This window comes from Rana temporaria, chromosome 1, assembly GCF_905171775.1.
Source record: "Rana temporaria chromosome 1, aRanTem1.1, whole genome shotgun sequence".
Lineage (NCBI taxonomy): Eukaryota > Metazoa > Chordata > Amphibia > Anura > Ranidae > Rana > Rana temporaria.
This window is the reverse complement of record NC_053489.1, coordinates 470,638,920-470,654,831: the sequence shown is the minus strand read 5'-3', so window position 1 is coordinate 470,654,831 and position 15,912 is coordinate 470,638,920. Positions and strand designations below refer to the sequence as shown.

The 15,912-nt window shown below is 44.0% G+C and overlaps 1 protein-coding gene across 4 annotated transcripts in view; it reads right to left on the bottom strand.

Moving 5' to 3' along the window:
* The window catches only part of ZGRF1 (zinc finger GRF-type containing 1), a 181,164-nt gene that overhangs the window by 93,333 nt on the left and 71,919 nt on the right, over positions 1–15,912 (bottom strand). For all 4 annotated transcript variants that reach the window (XM_040328973.1, XM_040328985.1, XM_040328974.1 and 1 more), the window contains one exon: positions 717–855. In XM_040328973.1, the coding sequence (XP_040184907.1) occupies positions 717–855 (139 nt within the window). The remainder of the gene's footprint in view (positions 1–716; positions 856–15,912) is intronic.

Below are 15,912 nucleotides of genomic sequence, written 5' to 3'. Positions count from 1 at the left end.
AGCTGACTGCGCAGGCGCTGTAAATTGCCATAAGTCACTCGTGTGTATTTTCGGAAGCCGTGACGCGCTATCGAAGGCTGTCAATCAACTTGCTTGTCTTCGGGAACGCCTATACCAGGAAGTAATCCCCGCTCGGAGCCATAAAATAAATACTGCTAAAACGATAAGTACCAAAAGAAAAGACCAGCATACTGCAGATGTCAGCAGTATGCTGGATCTAACTGCAGAAAGTTGATTTTTGGGTGAACTCCCGCTTTAATATAAAAATTCACACCAAAGAATATATCCGTATACAGCGTTAAACCGCGTTTTACAGCTTTTACTGGCGCCTGCCGTTTTTTACATCTCTTTTGCGCTGGAGCCTCAGAACGTGCTGGTCCTGTTTTTTTTTTTGGAGCTTAAAAATGCCTATGCCACCTACAGTCCAAAAATGCCTGTGTGTGTGCATGAGGCCATTGAATAACATGGAGAGGCGTTTTTAAGCTGTAAAAAAACTCCTAAACGCGGCTGTAAAATGTCCGTGTATATGAGGCCTTATGCCTAAAATATGCATTTTAACATGTGTTGAAAAAATGCTCTGGCAGCAAAAGGGTTAATGACATATAATTGATAACAAATACTGTTATAGTTATTAGATACTTAATTTGTGTCTTTTATAGCCGTATGGCGTTTAGCTTTAAGGTTTCACATTGCACTGAAGACATTTTTTTCTTTACCTGTAAGAGATGCACTGAAAACTTGCTTATAATGGGCTGAAGACTGGAACACAGCTGGGATATTTACTTTCCTTTTAGGAACTAATGCAGACAGCACAATGTGCTTGGGTGGAAATGCAAGATCACAGGGGAGCGAGATCTAAAATGATATAAAAGAAAATCCAAGTAAGCAGAAAAAATATGTGTCTAATTGTCAGAAGCTCTTTAAAGAAAAAAAAGGCTACTTAAAAGATAAAGGGCAAGAGTTATAATTTATATATATATATATATATATATATATATATATATATATATATACATACATATACACACACACACACACACACACACAGTGATTCATAAAACATGCAGAGCAGTAGGGGCTCAACAAATAAATAACTGCACAAACTAGGGTTGTTCCGATACCACTTTTTTAAGACCGAGTACAAGTACCAATACTTTTTTTCAAGTACTCGCCGATACCGATACTTTTTTTAATCTCATGTGACAGCAGCACATGTGTCAGTAGTTTTTTATCTTTAACAATTTGTTTTTAATTTTTATCAATTTTTTTATTTTATTTATAATGCTTTCTTTTTTTTATGGGGGGGGGGGGGGGGGGACCGTGTCAGTGTGTTTTTTCTTTTCTTTTTTTTTTTATTTTCTACAATAATTTTTTTTTTTTTTTTTTTTTCAGCCCTGTTGGGGGGCTTTCGTGAGATATCAGGGATCTTAACAGACCTCTGACATCTCCCCTTTGAGACAGGGAAAAGGACTAGGGACACATGTTCCCCAGTCCCTTTCTCAGCAGCATCAGCTGCGCTGAAAATGAATGCAGAGAAGACAGCCTCTTCTCTTCATTCATAAACTGAAACATTGTAATCACATTTTACGATTCAGTAATGTGAATGGACAGAGTCAGTGATCACTGACTCTGTCCATTCGGAGCAGTAAGGAGCTGGATTTACCGGCTCCTACCCCGCTCTCCATCCTGCCAGTTCCAGGGGGTGGAGGAGGAGCACGGAAGGGGAGAGAAACACGGCGGAATACACGGCGGAATACACAGAGGAATACACTTTATAGCGGTGATTGGTGCCTGTAACTTCCCCATGCACTGATCACCCCTGACAGTACAAGTATCGGGTGAAGCATCGGGAGCATTTGCCCGAGTACAAGTACTCGGGCAAATGCTTGGTATCGGTCCCGATACCAATACTAGTATCGGTATCGGGACAACCCTAGCACAAACACAGTGCAAACTCTCATGATCTCGGTTGCCATTTGCTCACCAGATTTGTCTAGCAAATTATTTAAAGTGATACTAGTCACTATTCAAGTATGTATTCTTAACTCCAAAAAGTACATTTTATTGCTCTGTCTCCTCCAAATTCTTTTTTTTTTTTTTTCTTTACCACCTCAGCTTTTTACCAAATTCTAGAGACCCGCTCATGATTTGATGCTTCTTACGTCTCTATTTGAGGTTTGCATCATGTGTGGTATATATTCTGTATGCTATCTTTCTCTTTTTTTTTTTTGATATTTCTTAAATATAAATATTCGTATACATAGCAATATAGATGCCAACCACCTGGAGGGGCAGCCAGGTCACGACCCCGCTGTTTTTCCCCCTGCGCCCCGTGTTGGCTAGTCGAAACTAGATTATCATATAACAAGAAAGACACTTATATATTTATTTATTTTATTTTTATTTTAAATTTGCGCCCACCCTCCCTCCCCTCATGGCTCCCAGGAATCTCCTGCTTGTCCCTAGAAAAAAAACAAGAAGAAGAAGAGGGAAAAGGAAGAAGACTTAGCCTCTGCTGTTCGGCTAAAGATAAACTAGGGAAATGGAAAAGAAGAGGCAAAATATAAATAGAAAAGAGCCGAAGAAGGAGAAAGATATATGTGTCTCGCTATAGAATGACAGAGGGAGGGATGAAAATATTTGCGAGACCCTTGCATATATCTTGTATCAATCAGACCCTAACTCTCTCTGCATAGCTCCATGTTTTTTTATATTCCTTCCATTTTCCCCATTTCTCCCTATGTTCGCTATTCATCTCCAAATAACTATCCTTTAGCTCTTCTAATCTATACGTTTCCTCCACCGCGTCTATCCAACTCCAGATATGTGGGCTTTCCGTCTCCTGCCACTTCTTAGGTATAAGTCTCTTGGCTGCATTTAAAAGGTGGGGGAGTAGGGACTGCTTGTATTTTTTTACGCCCTCTTGGCTGCCATGAAAGAGGACGACCCATGGGTCTTTCTTGATCTCCTCTCCCGTGATAATCTTTATTTGGCTCAGTATTGTGTCCCAATAAGTTTGGATTTTAGGGCATAGCCACCATAAATGGGCCATCGTACCTCTTTCTGGGCAGCCCCTCCAGCAGTCTGACCTGCTTTAAATTTGTTTGCTTTGTCCGGGGTGATATACCATCCTGAGAGGCACTTATAATTTGCTTCGGCTGTTCGTATATCTATTGCAGATGAGTGGGTTAATTGAGTGATCCTCTGAACAGTGTTAGTCCCCCTCGTGATCCCTAACTCTCTTTCCCATTTGTCTATAAAAGGTGCTTCGCCCCGAGTTCCTAACTTAACCAATAACCCGTACAATTTAGTGATTGTGCCCTTAGAATTCTTAGATTTACAAATTTTCTCGAGTGAAGTCAGCTCCGCCTCCGTCCGTAATGGGTGGGGGAGGTGCCGCACAAAGTGAGTCAACTGGGAGTAATGCCACCTATCCAGATTCCAATAGTCCGTTTTGGCTTTCAAATCTTCATAGGTCATTATCTCTCCATTTTTAATAATATCCCCCAAGTGCGCTGTGTCTCTCCTAATCCAGTTCCCTCCTATTTTTTTTTCCCCAGGTGGGAAATAAGGGTTTTCTTTTAGATTCATTAAAGGGGAATTAAATTTCCCTTCTAATTGTGCCTGCGTCCTGTCCCACATTCTTAAAGTGTCCCGTGTTATATCGTGTATTTTGTGATCTAGTGCTCTGTGTTGTGCAGGGATCCAAATAATGTTATTCAGATAATTATTTGTTAGCGCTTTCTCAATTTGCACCCACCTTTTATCTGTCCTGTCCCGAGCCCACTCTACCGCACGCGATAAGACCGCCGCCTTATAATAACTTTTGATGTCCGGGACTGCCAGACCGCCGAGTGGCTTGCCCTGTTTTATTATGGAGAGGGATATTCTATGCTTTTTATTTTTCCAAACGTAATTTAATAACAAAGTGTTAAGGATTCTCAGAAATTGCTGGGGGAGAGCAATTGGGACTAATAAGAATTTGTAGAGAATTTTAGGAACTACCACCATCTTCAACATATTTATGCGTCCAATCCATGATATGGGTTTATTGATCGTTCTTTTAAATTCATTCTTGATCTCATTTAATAAGGGAATATAGTTTATTTTATACATCTTCTGTATTGTGTTGGCAAGTTTTATTCCTAGGTACTTAAGTTCTTTAGTCCAGGGGAACACGCATACTTCCTTAACTAAATATACCTCTCTTTTATTTAAATTAATGTTCAGAACTTCAGATTTGGTTACGTTAATTTTAAAGTTGGAGATAGCGCCGTATTGTTGCAACACTCTAGAAAGCTTGGGGATAGATTTGACTGGGTTAGTTACATAAAATAATATGTCGTCGGCAAAGGCCGATAGTTTGTGTTCCTCCCCTTCTACTCTCACTCCGTTGATGTCCGGGTCATTACGAATAGTGGCCAACAGCGGCTCTAGGGATAGAATAAAGAGGAGGGGAGACAATGGACACCCCTGTCTTGTCCCGTTTTTTCATCTCGAAGGGTTCCGATAGTATGCCATTAATTTTTATTTGCGCGGTAGGGTAGTGATATAATGTTTTGATCCAGCGGGACATCCTGCTTCCTATTCCCATGACAGTGAGAGTTTCCATCATGAGCCCCCAGTCTACCCTGTCAAATGCTTTTTTAGCATCGACTGACAGGAATAGACCTGGGGACTCGTTCTGCCTTATGGTCTGGAGCAGAAGAATTGCCCTTAGGCTGTTATCTTTGCCCTCTCTGTTGGGCACAAAGCCTACCTGGTCGGGGTGCACCAATAAGTGCATGACCCCTTTCAGGCGGCCCGCCAGAATTTTTGCAAAAAGTTTGATGTCTGTGTTTAACAGAGAGATAGGTCTGTATCCCGAACAGAGAGAGCTATCCTTGCCTTCCTTCAAGATTATTGCAACCACAGCCGCTATAGCTCCGCTGCTAGTTTCAAATTCCGACCCCAGTCCATTAAAATATTTGCACAGCCTCGGTATCAGGATGTTACTAAATCTCTTATAATAAAAGGTGGAAAACCCGTCCGGCCCCGGACTCTTTCCGCCAGTGGTGGAATTTATGGCCCTTTTTATTTCTTCCTCGGTTATGGGGTGGTCAATGGTCAAGCTTTCCATCTCCTCCAATCTAGGAAGTCCTGCATTATCAAGAAACTCTCGGGTCTCCTCCTCCCTTTCCCCTACCTGCCGACCTGGGTGTTTTATTGTGTATAGGTCCTCGTAATATTTTTTGAATGTGTCCGCGATTTCGCAGGTTGCGTAAACCAATTTCCCGTCTTTACCTTTAATTTTCTCAATATAAGTCCTGGCTTTCTTTTTTTGGGCCATTTTAGCTAAAAGTTTGCTTGGTTTGTTTCCCCATATGTACCTCTCTTTGGAAATGCAGTTTAGTTTATACCTTGCTTCTTGTTCCATGATCTCCTTGAGTGCGTCTCTTTTTAGAATTAAATTATGATAAGTCACTTTTGATCTCAGCGCTTTGTGTTCGCGTTCTAGAGTCTCTATCTCTTTCCTCAGGGTGATAGCTTTGCTTTTTCTCTCTTTTTTTTTTTTGCGCCCTCTGCAATTAGAATCCCTCTGATAAAAGCTTTGTGCGTCTCCCACAGGGTTGCGCTGGTAATCCCCTCTGTGTCATTCGTGAGGAAGAATTGTTTTAATTCTGCCTCCACCCTGCTTCCCCCTCTTTCATCGTGGATCAGGCTATCATCCAGGCGCCATGTCGGCCGCTGTCTCCTTTGTGTAGCTAATAAAATTTTCATAGAGACAGGGGCATGGTCCGATACAGTCATAATTCCAATTTCCGTCTCCGTAATAGAGTCAATCAGCCTGTGGTCCGCCAGGATGTAGTCGATCCTGGAGTACGTTCCGTGGGGGGGGGGGGAGAAAAATGTGTAGTCATGTTCATTTGGATGGTTAATCCGCCAGACATCCACTAGTTGACAATCATGGAGCTTATGTTTAATTCTCTGTAGATGCGCATTTTTTGTCTCCCTCCCACGGAACGTGCTATCTTCTGTTGGGTTCAAGACAAAGTTTAAATCGCCCATCAGGATTATAAATCCCTCGGCGAAGTTGTTCAGTTTTCCCAGAATTTTATTTAGATATTGGGTTGGGTGTACGTTTGGGGCGTAAATGTTAGCTAAAGTGTAAATAATATTTTCAATCCTTATTTTAAGGAACAAGAATCTCCCTTCTGGGTCAGTCATCCTTGCCTCCAAGGTAAACCCGAACCCTCTTGTAAACCCAATTGCCACTCCCCTTGCGCGTTTTGAGATGGAGTCGCCGTAGAACCAAGTAGGGTACGCCGGGGAGTAAAGCTTGATATTAGCATCCAGGGTCAAGTGAGATTCTTGAATAAACACTACATCCGCTCTAAGTTGTTCAATCTCTGCTAAGACCTTTAATCTTTTACCTGCTGAATTTAATCCCTTTACATTATAGGATAAAAATTTTACTTCTGTCATTTCCAATAACTAAGTCACCTCCTTAAACACACGGGAATTTTCGGGCAGATCCCTGGGAGCCATAATCCCCATCCCACCCCCCTCCCCTCCCCTCCCCTCCACCCCCCCCTCACCCCCCTACCCAGGCCAGATCATCGCCCCTGAACCGTAGGGATCCTTGGTATCCCCTACCCATCGGTTCTTGTGGATGAGGTGTAACACCCCACGCCCCTCCCTCCTGTTCTCACAGGACTTGATCTTGTATGGGAGGGATTACTGATCTGCCCTCCTTGTGCCCTTCTCTAATCACCCCCCAGCCCTCCCTCCCTCCCCCCCCCCCATCCCGTCGGGTCGCCTCGCTCACGACCGTCCCAAGGGGCGGGCTGTTTTCTGAAAACTATTCAACCCATCCTGGTAATTCTATAACCGGCATATCCAATTTACGGCAGAACCCTGCAAGTTCCTCGGGAAATATTAATTTAGCTGACACTCCCTCTTTATGGCCTATCAAACAGGCCGGAAAGCCCCATTGGTAGTTTATATTGAGTTGGCGCATCTGTTCCAAGAGAGGTTTTAGGTGTCTTCTTCTGGCCAGGGTTTCCCAGGCCAGATCCGTGAAGATCTGGATCTCCCTGCCGTCGTAGGATAAGGGAGGTTTTCTTCTCAATTTTAACCAAATCGTCTCTTTGTCTTCAAAATGTCTAAACCTCACAATTATGTCCCTGTGCCAATTCCCTCCTCCCTCCCTCGTCTTCCCCACACGATGGACCCGTTCTATTTTAAGGGGACCTTCCGAGGCATTATCAAGGAGGGGGAGGAACAAATCATTGAGAATTTTCCTCAGGTCTTCGCCCTTCTCCTCCTTGACAGATCGTAATCTTAGGTTTTGCATTCTATTGCGGTTCTCTTGATTTTCGAGACGATATTGCAGCCATCTCTGGTTTTGTTTCATGGTCAGGTGTTGAATTTTCAATTCATTTAAATCCAGGTCCTGTTTTTCTATTTTTTTTCTCGGCTTCCTCTACCCGTTCCAGCATGTGGAATAAGTCCGTTCTTAATGTACTGATTTCCTCTTTTATAACGTTCTCCAATCCCTTTAACATTGCAGCCATTTCACCCGTGGTTGGGATGTGAGAGTCCGAGCTATGTTCTTCCACTTGGCTAACTACATGCTCCAACTCTATTAAAGTGTCAGCTATTGGGGTTGCTGCCCCCACTCCTCCCTTTTTATTTACCCCCGTTTTTTCTGGGTTTTTTATCGGGCCTGGGCTCTTTGAGCACCCGCCCGGGGTCATGTAGTGTCTGATCGTAGTGGGAGAGGGAATATCCTTTGGGGCTTTCGAAGCAGCCCCCCTTGTTGATCTATTCATTTTGTGTTTCTTTGTCGCTCTAATGCGTTTCCCCAGTTTGAGCAGTAAGTGAGGGGCCTCGCACCCCCCCATTTTTTTTTTTCAAAACAGCGCAGTTTTTATTGCTCACTGAGGCGTGATTACCTAAGGGTAGGAGAGGTTGGTTTTTTTTTTCTTAATCAGAAGTTGCCACCTGATATTTCCAAAAGTTTTAGGGGTTCCGGGGATTGACCCGTTACCCTAAGATGAACATGGGGCAGGCGGGTCAGTCTCTCTCTATTTTTAGAAGTGTTGCACCCCCCAGTTCAATTAAAGGCCTTTTCTTGAGGGATTTTCCACTTAGAAGGGCCTAGTGGTTTTAAGCCGCAGACCTCCAAGGGGGGGGGGGGGTTAAATTTACACCCCCTTCTCCCTTTTTTTTTTTGGGGGGGTTCGTGTTCCTCCTGAGTATGGTAAGGCGTACTACACGCAATCCCCTAGGATTGCACTCCGCTTCTCTGGTTTTTGATGCCTTGGGTCAGTATAGTAAACCTGCCCAATGGGCCAAGTTAAACCTGGGGGGTAAAACTTCTCGGATGTTTCTGCTGATGCCTCCGTTCAGCCCCCCCGTAATTTGGCAGCCCTTTACAAAAGGTGGGGACAAAAGTCTCTTGAAAAACTGGCACGTTTACACTTAGCACCCGTGTGTTTCTTTTTTGGGTTGATAGCCAGCCTTATTATTTAGAGTTGAAAAAAATTTGCATGAAGTCCCCTGATGTTCAAACCCATACTCCAGGGCAACACCCCTCACCAAATTGATTATGGTTTGCGGGGGTAAATAGTGTCTCTGGAATGTCAGATACTCTTCCGCACTCCCACCCAAATCAATATCCGCGGTGTTTAAAGCTGAAACCCCATAGACCTATGGGCTATGGATGCTTGAACTCACGTGTAAATAGATATGAGGGGAAAAAGCAAAGAAAATACTAGTGCGGTACAGCGTCCCTGCAGAAGCCCCTATAATGCTTTACAGAATATAAGCAGTTACTCAGTTCATCCTTATTATTGATTTCTTCCTCCAATTAGTAATTTACAGATGCAGGACCTCTGGGAATATAGTTAATTATCGCAGCTTGTTTTTACCTGTCCCCTGCCATCAGGGCATTGGTCCATGCTCCATAAGTTTCAGTGATATGGTCTTATGGAGAGAAAAAGAGAAAAAAGGATCCATATTACCTGGAGGTTTCCCATCCGATAGGATGTCCTGGACTCACTACCGACAAGAGGGGGGAGGTGGGCAGCAGACAGGAGCGCCACGAGTAGAGGCTTCCTTGTGTTCAATCCATGCTGTACCTCATCTGCTGTCTCCCGGAGAGGCGCGGGGGGGGCCGGAGGGTGCGGGGCTATCGGAAGGCGGCGGAAGCTGGTCTTTTCCGCTATGGAAGGGCTAACCTCGCGGTGAGTTCCCTCGCTGCAGTGCATGTCAGTATACACAGTGCAGCACACATACAGCTCAGTATACCAGCCGTCAGGGGCGTCGTTAGGCCTGGGCTTAGGAAGCTGGAGCCCCGAATGGGTCCCTGCAAAGCCCAGAGTCCCGGACATATAGCTAGCCGTTGTTACCCCCGAGCAGCGAGCACCAGGACCAATCTGATCCCGAGTGCCGCCGAGACCGAGTCCTGACAATTGTGGCCGAGTCCTGCCGAGTGCGATAGCAGGCTGGTCCCGCCTTCTGGAGCCCAACGCCTATGATGGACGTCCCACTGATCCAATTGCGGGACGTGTGACGTCCATCATATGCGCCCGAAGCTCCAGAAGGCGGAAATTACAATACCGCGGCACCACGCCACATCACCTAGATGATCCCCACTCGGAGCTCGGGCGCCTCTCGGATCGTTTGGGAGAGATCAAGCCAGCGGAGGAGCGATCGGGTGATAGCAAGGTAAAAAGGCCACTATGTCCAACAGGCAGTAAAGTAAATGCAAAGTCAGGTAGGTGTATGTATGTCAGGTAGGTAGGTGAGGTTAGTGTAGGTCAGGTAGGTGTATGTATGTCAGGTAGGTGTATGTATGTCAGATAGGTGGTGTATGTATGTCAGGTAGTCAGTGTAATTGTCAGTGTGTCAGGTAGGTGAGTTTAGTGTTCAAAATTGATGGGCAATGGTAAGCCAGGCAGCAACCAGCAAGTGAGCTTACCCCCCACCGCCCAGCCAAAAAATCCCACGCCATGACCATCCCGAATCCAAAACCGTTCCGCCGCCGCCCCCCCGGTGCCGACCTCGGGCCGAAGCGGCGCCGCCGCCCCCCCGCCGCCGGCCTCGGGGTAAAGCACCTGGTCTTCTTGCCACCTAGCAACGCCCCTGCCAGCTGTACATGTCAATAAATGCCTGAGAACTTGTGAATGTGTGAGGAGCAATGCCTCAAGGGACAGGAAGTGATTGGTTCTAAAGTCAGTAAAGTAAAGTTTTTTTTAGCTTGGTATAGAGCAGTGATGGCGACAGATCCCTGTTCTGTCAGGGAGAGGAGAGAGATCTGCTGTTTCTAATAATCAGGAACAGCGATGTTTCTCTAAACTCCGTCAGTCCCCTCCCTCCACAGTTAGAAACACCCCCTAGGACACACTTAACCCCTTGATCACCCCCTAGTGTTAACCCCTTCCCTGCTAGTGACATTTAAACAGTAATCAGTGGCTTTTTGCTGTATGAATGTCTCTGGTCTCAAAAAAGTGTCCGATCTGTCCGCTGCAATGTCCCGCTAAAAATCACAGATCGTCACCATTAGTAGTAAAAAAGAAAAATATTATAATAAAAATGCCATACATCTATCCCCTATTTTGTAGACGCTATGACTTTTGCGCAAACGAATCAATAAACACTTATTTACATTTTTACCAAAAATATGTAGAAGAATTCATATTGGCCTAAAAAAAAAATTTGATATGCATTATAGCAAAAGGTAAAAAAAATATATATATATTTTTTTTTTATAAAAAATTGTTGGTCTTTTTTTGTTTATAGCTCAAACAATAAAAACGCAGAGGTGATTAAATACCACCAAAAGTAAGCTTGATTTGTGGGAAAATCGTGACATCAATTTTGTTTGGGTACAGCATCGCATGACCGCACAATTGTCAGTTAAAGCGACACAGTGCCGTATTGCAAAAAATGGCCTGATCATTAGGGGGGAAATCCTTCCGGGGTTGAAGTGGTTAACATGGTTTCCTATGGTAAATCTGCCTAACAAATTGCCCAAAAAAAAGCATAATGCCGCGTACACACAATCATTTTTCGTCATGAAGAAAACATTGTTTTTCAAAAACGTCATTTAGAATGATCGTGTGTGGGCTACACATCATTTGTCAGGTTCTGAAAAACGACAAAAAAAAAAAAAATTCGAACATGCTGCATTTTTAAACGTCGTTTTAAACAATGTAGTTTTTCGGGTTGTAAAAAATGATCGTGTGTGGGCTAAAATGACGTAAAATACCCGCGCATGCTCAGAAGCAAGCTATGAGATGGGATTGCTCGTTCTGGTAAAACTACCGTTCGTAATGGAGTAAGCACATTCATCACGCTGTAACAGACAAAAAAGCGCAAATCGTCTTTTACTAACACGGAAGCAGCCCAAAGGCGTATGGAACTTCCCCTTTATAGTGCCGTCGTACGTGTTGTACGTCACCGTACTTTGCTAGATCATTTTTTTAAAACAATGGTGTGTAGGCAACGTTGTTTTAATGATGAAGTTGGGAAAATTTTGTTTTTTGGACATGAAAAACAACGTTTTCTTTCATGCTGAAAAATGATCGTGTGTACGCGGCATAAGAAATGCAAAATCATGTGTGCAAAAATGCAAAACGCACAGCAAAAAAGCACTGCAGAAATGGATCAAAAGCAAACTGCATAGGTGTGAATCGAGGCTTATGCTGACCATACACGTATCGATTTTCGGACGGTATAATATTCATACGAAAAATCGTTGTACAATTGCTGAATTAAAAAAATGTTGTTTAAAATTTTCACTTGCTCTTAAAATTCTTTTTTACACGTTTCGAATTTCGAAAGAATTTTCTTTAGAAAATCGTATTAAAGAATTTTCGTATGAATTTCGCACCGTTGGTGGGCTGCAGCAACAGCCGATTTTCGTGCGGCAAACAAATTTGAGGAATCCGACATGTTGAAAATTTTTTGAAAAACAAACGATTTTCTGATCAATGATTGGAGAATAGTGCGAGAAATGTAATATAAAAAAAATGTGCATGAAAAGAACATTCCCGGAGAGAAACGAATATTCCTGGCAACATGAAGGTTTGGTCGGCCGAATTTCGAAAATCAATGGTGGCATCATCGGATCACAAAAAAAACGAACTTTCTGATTTTGAAAAGAAAATTCGTTATTTGACCAAGAAGTTTTCTATTCTGCCCCTTCAAGTTTTCCCCATCACTGTGGTAGAAAACAAACGTCGATTTGACCTCACTAACGATTAGAAAATGTAACAAATGTTCTTATAATTCTATTTTTTTTCAGAGTGGATTAGAGATTTTGCTCCCTAACCATATAGTTGGTTATTTATATTTACCACTGCATAGAGATATTTAAGAATAAATTGCCTTTTTTTTAAACTCTACATATTAACTTAATTATACACCATTTTTTTTTAAGGTTATTATCTGATTAATCTAAACAATAAATCGGCCAACTAATCGATTATGAAAATAATCGTTAGTTGCAGCCCTAATTTCCTCTCACTTCTTGTTTTGACTATGAGACAGGAAGTTAAGGTAAATATCCCCAATGGGACACAGTACATTATTTTTCCTACTACTAGCATGCCTTAGTTTTGTAGCAAAGCAGTACCAAGAGCATGATCATAAACACAAAAGAGAGTGTGACATGTGGCCCTCAATACCCCGCCAATAAAAGTATTTTACAGTGAATAAAATACTTTTATTTTCTTTCTCATCAGTTGAGGAAAACAGGAAGTCTTTCACCTTCGGATGTCCAAAAGCAGTACAGCTAAGGTGTGGACAACAAAGCAAACAATCGCCAACATCATCAAGAAAACTTGGGACTCCTTGCAGAACCACTTGCAGGACCTATACCTGAAGCTGGCATCAGATGAGGATGAAACAATCCACCATGTGGAATTAAGAGAATGTATAAACAGAAAACTAGGTGGCAGCCTTGCAAATCTGGGAAACAGATGCTTGATGCCAAAACGCCAAAGAGGCTCTCACAAATCTAATGCCGCGTACACACACAACCGTGCAATTTTTTTAATTGGTCGTGAAAAACGGTCGTGTGTAGGCTCCAGAGCATTTTTTTCGATGAGAAAAATGTCCGTTAAAAATTTAGAACCTGATCTATATTTTGTCGTTGTTTTTCACGCCGTGAAAAAACGGTCGTATGTACGCTTTAACGAGGGGGGAAAAAACGGGCATGCTCAGAAGCAAGTTATGAGATGGGGAAATTAGCATAAGCAGCCCAAAGGGTGGCCCCATTCGAATGGAACTTCCCCTTTATAGTGCCTTTGTACGTGTTGTACGTCACCGCGCTTTGCTCGAGCATTTTTTTTCACGATCGTGTGTATGCAAGGCAGGCTTGAGAGGAAATCACGTTGAGAAAAACTTTGTTTTTTTTCCATGACATGAATAACGGTCATGTGTACGCGGCATAAGAGTGGAAGCTGACCCCTAAGACCATAAACTTGAATATTGGTGTGTTTAAGCCACCGAGCAGAACAAGAAGTCAGGGCTCTGTTCTGAGATCCTTTCTGGATGATAAAAAAAAAAAAGAATTCCTTTTTCAGAAAGAAGCAGTGGCTGACAAACTCAGACAGCCGGTGTCACATGTAAGAAGCAGTGCAGTGCTAGACAGCCGGTGTCACATGTAGAAAGCAGTGCAGTGCTAGACAGCCGGTGTCACATGTAGAAAGCAGTGCAGTGCTAGACAGCTGGTGTCACATGTAGAAAGCAGTGCAGTGCTAGACAGCCGGTGTCACATGTAGAAAGCAGTGCAGTGCTAGACAGCCGGTGTCACATGTAGAAAGCAGTGCAGTGCTAGACAGCCGGTGTCACATGTAGAAAGCAGTGCAGTGCTAGACAGCCGGTGTCACATGTAGAAAGCAGTGCAGTGCTAGACAGCCGGTGTCACATGTAGAAAGCAGTGCAGTGCTAGACAGCCGGTGTCACATGTAGAAAGCAGTGCAGTGCTAGACAGCTGGTGTCACATGTAGAAAGCAGTGCAGTGCTAGACAGCTGGTGTCACATGTAGAAAGCAGTGCAGTGCTAGACAGCCGGTGTCACATGTAGAAAGCAGTGCAGTGCTAGACAGCTGGTGTCACATGTAGAAAGCAGTGCAGTGCTAGACAGCCGGTGTCACATGTAGAAAGCAGTGCAGTGCTAGACAGGCGGTGTCACATGTAGAAAGCAGTGCAGTGCTAGACAGCCGGTGTCACATGTAGAAAGCAGTGCAGTGCTAGACAGCCGGTGTCGCATGTAAGAAGCAGTGCAGTGCTAGACAGCCGGTGTCACATGTAGAAAGCAGTGCAGTGCTAGACAGCCGGTGTCACATGTAGAAAGCAGTGCAGTGCTAGACAGCCGGTGTCACATGTAGAAAGCAGTGCAGTGCTAGACAGCCGGTGTCACATGTAGAAAGCAGTGCAGTGCTAGACAGCCGGTGTCACATGTAGAAAGCAGTGCAGTGCTAGACAGCCGGTGTCACATGTAGAAAGCAGTGCAGTGCTAGACAGCTGGTGTCACATGTAGAAAGCAGTGCAGTGCTAGACAGCCGGTGTCACATGTAGAAAGCAGTGCAGTGCTAGACAGCTGGTGTCACATGTAGAAAGCAGTGCAGTGCTAGACAGCCGGTGTCACATGTAGAAAGCAGTGCAGTGCTAGACAGCCGGTGTCACATGTAGAAAGCAGTGCAGTGCTAGACAGCTGGTGTCACATGTAGAAAGCAGTGCAGTGCTAGACAGCCGGTGTCACATGTAGAAAGCAGTGCAGTGCTAGACAGCCGGTGTCACATGTAGAAAGCAGTGCAGTGCTAGACAGCCGGTGTCACATGTAGAAAGCAGTGCAGTGCTAGACAGCCGGTGTCGCATGTAAGAAGCAGTGCAGTGCTAGACAGCCGGTGTCACATGTAGAAAGCAGTGCAGTGCTAGACAGCCGGTGTCACATGTAGAAAGCAGTGCAGTGCTAGACAGCCGGAGTCACATGTAAGAAGCAGTGCAGTGCTAGACAGCCGGTGTCACATGTAGAAAGCAGTGCAGTGCTAGACAGCCGGTGTCACATGTAGAAAGCAGTGCAGTGCTAGACAGCCGGTGTCACATGTAGAAAGCAGTGCAGTGCTAGACAGCCGGTGTCACATGTAGAAAGCAGTGCAGTGCTAGACAGCTGGTGTCACAGCCAGGCAATAGAAAAAGATTTGCTTATGAAGAAGCAAATCTGACCTGGACAGAAGAGCAATTTCTAGGTTGAAGTGAAAGGCAAAAACTACCTTAGGCAATATCAATCGAGCACACAATCACTGCTCTCACGCTTATCTCGGAGATGTTATCAATTGGAGTGGTATAGCACATGAGGAGGTGTTACCTTTTGTGAATCTAAGCAATATTACACTATAGTTTTTTCTTTTTTTTGATACATCTGGAGTTCCAGTTACCCAAGGAGGTCCTAAACAGCCTAAAGGAGTTGCGTTTACATGCGTTGTTGCTGCACTCGATTGAGCAGCCCTGACGTCTGGTGAGTGGGTATCTGGCTATTTGGAGTGTTTGAAGATTTTGCTGCACTTTATGAACTTTTTTTGATTAACTTTTTCATCTGCTTGTATTTACAGGAAATAATTTTCAGAGGATAAGACTGTGTCTAGTATGTTCAAGTTAAAAGTGCAGGGGGTACGATCAGTATATACAACAGAGGAGTACAACGTGTATGGTGGCAGACTGTGCAGAGGGATGTGTAAGGAGTTTGAAAATGGGTGATATGTGCACCAAAAGAATATGGGGGGGGGGGTGAGCATTTGAACCCTTGGAAGGACAGTATAGGATTGAGGGCCAGTTCACACTACATGTAGTCCGGTGCATTTTGTTCCAATTCTCTCCTGCATATACTGGCAACCATCATACCCTTCTCGTTTCTCTC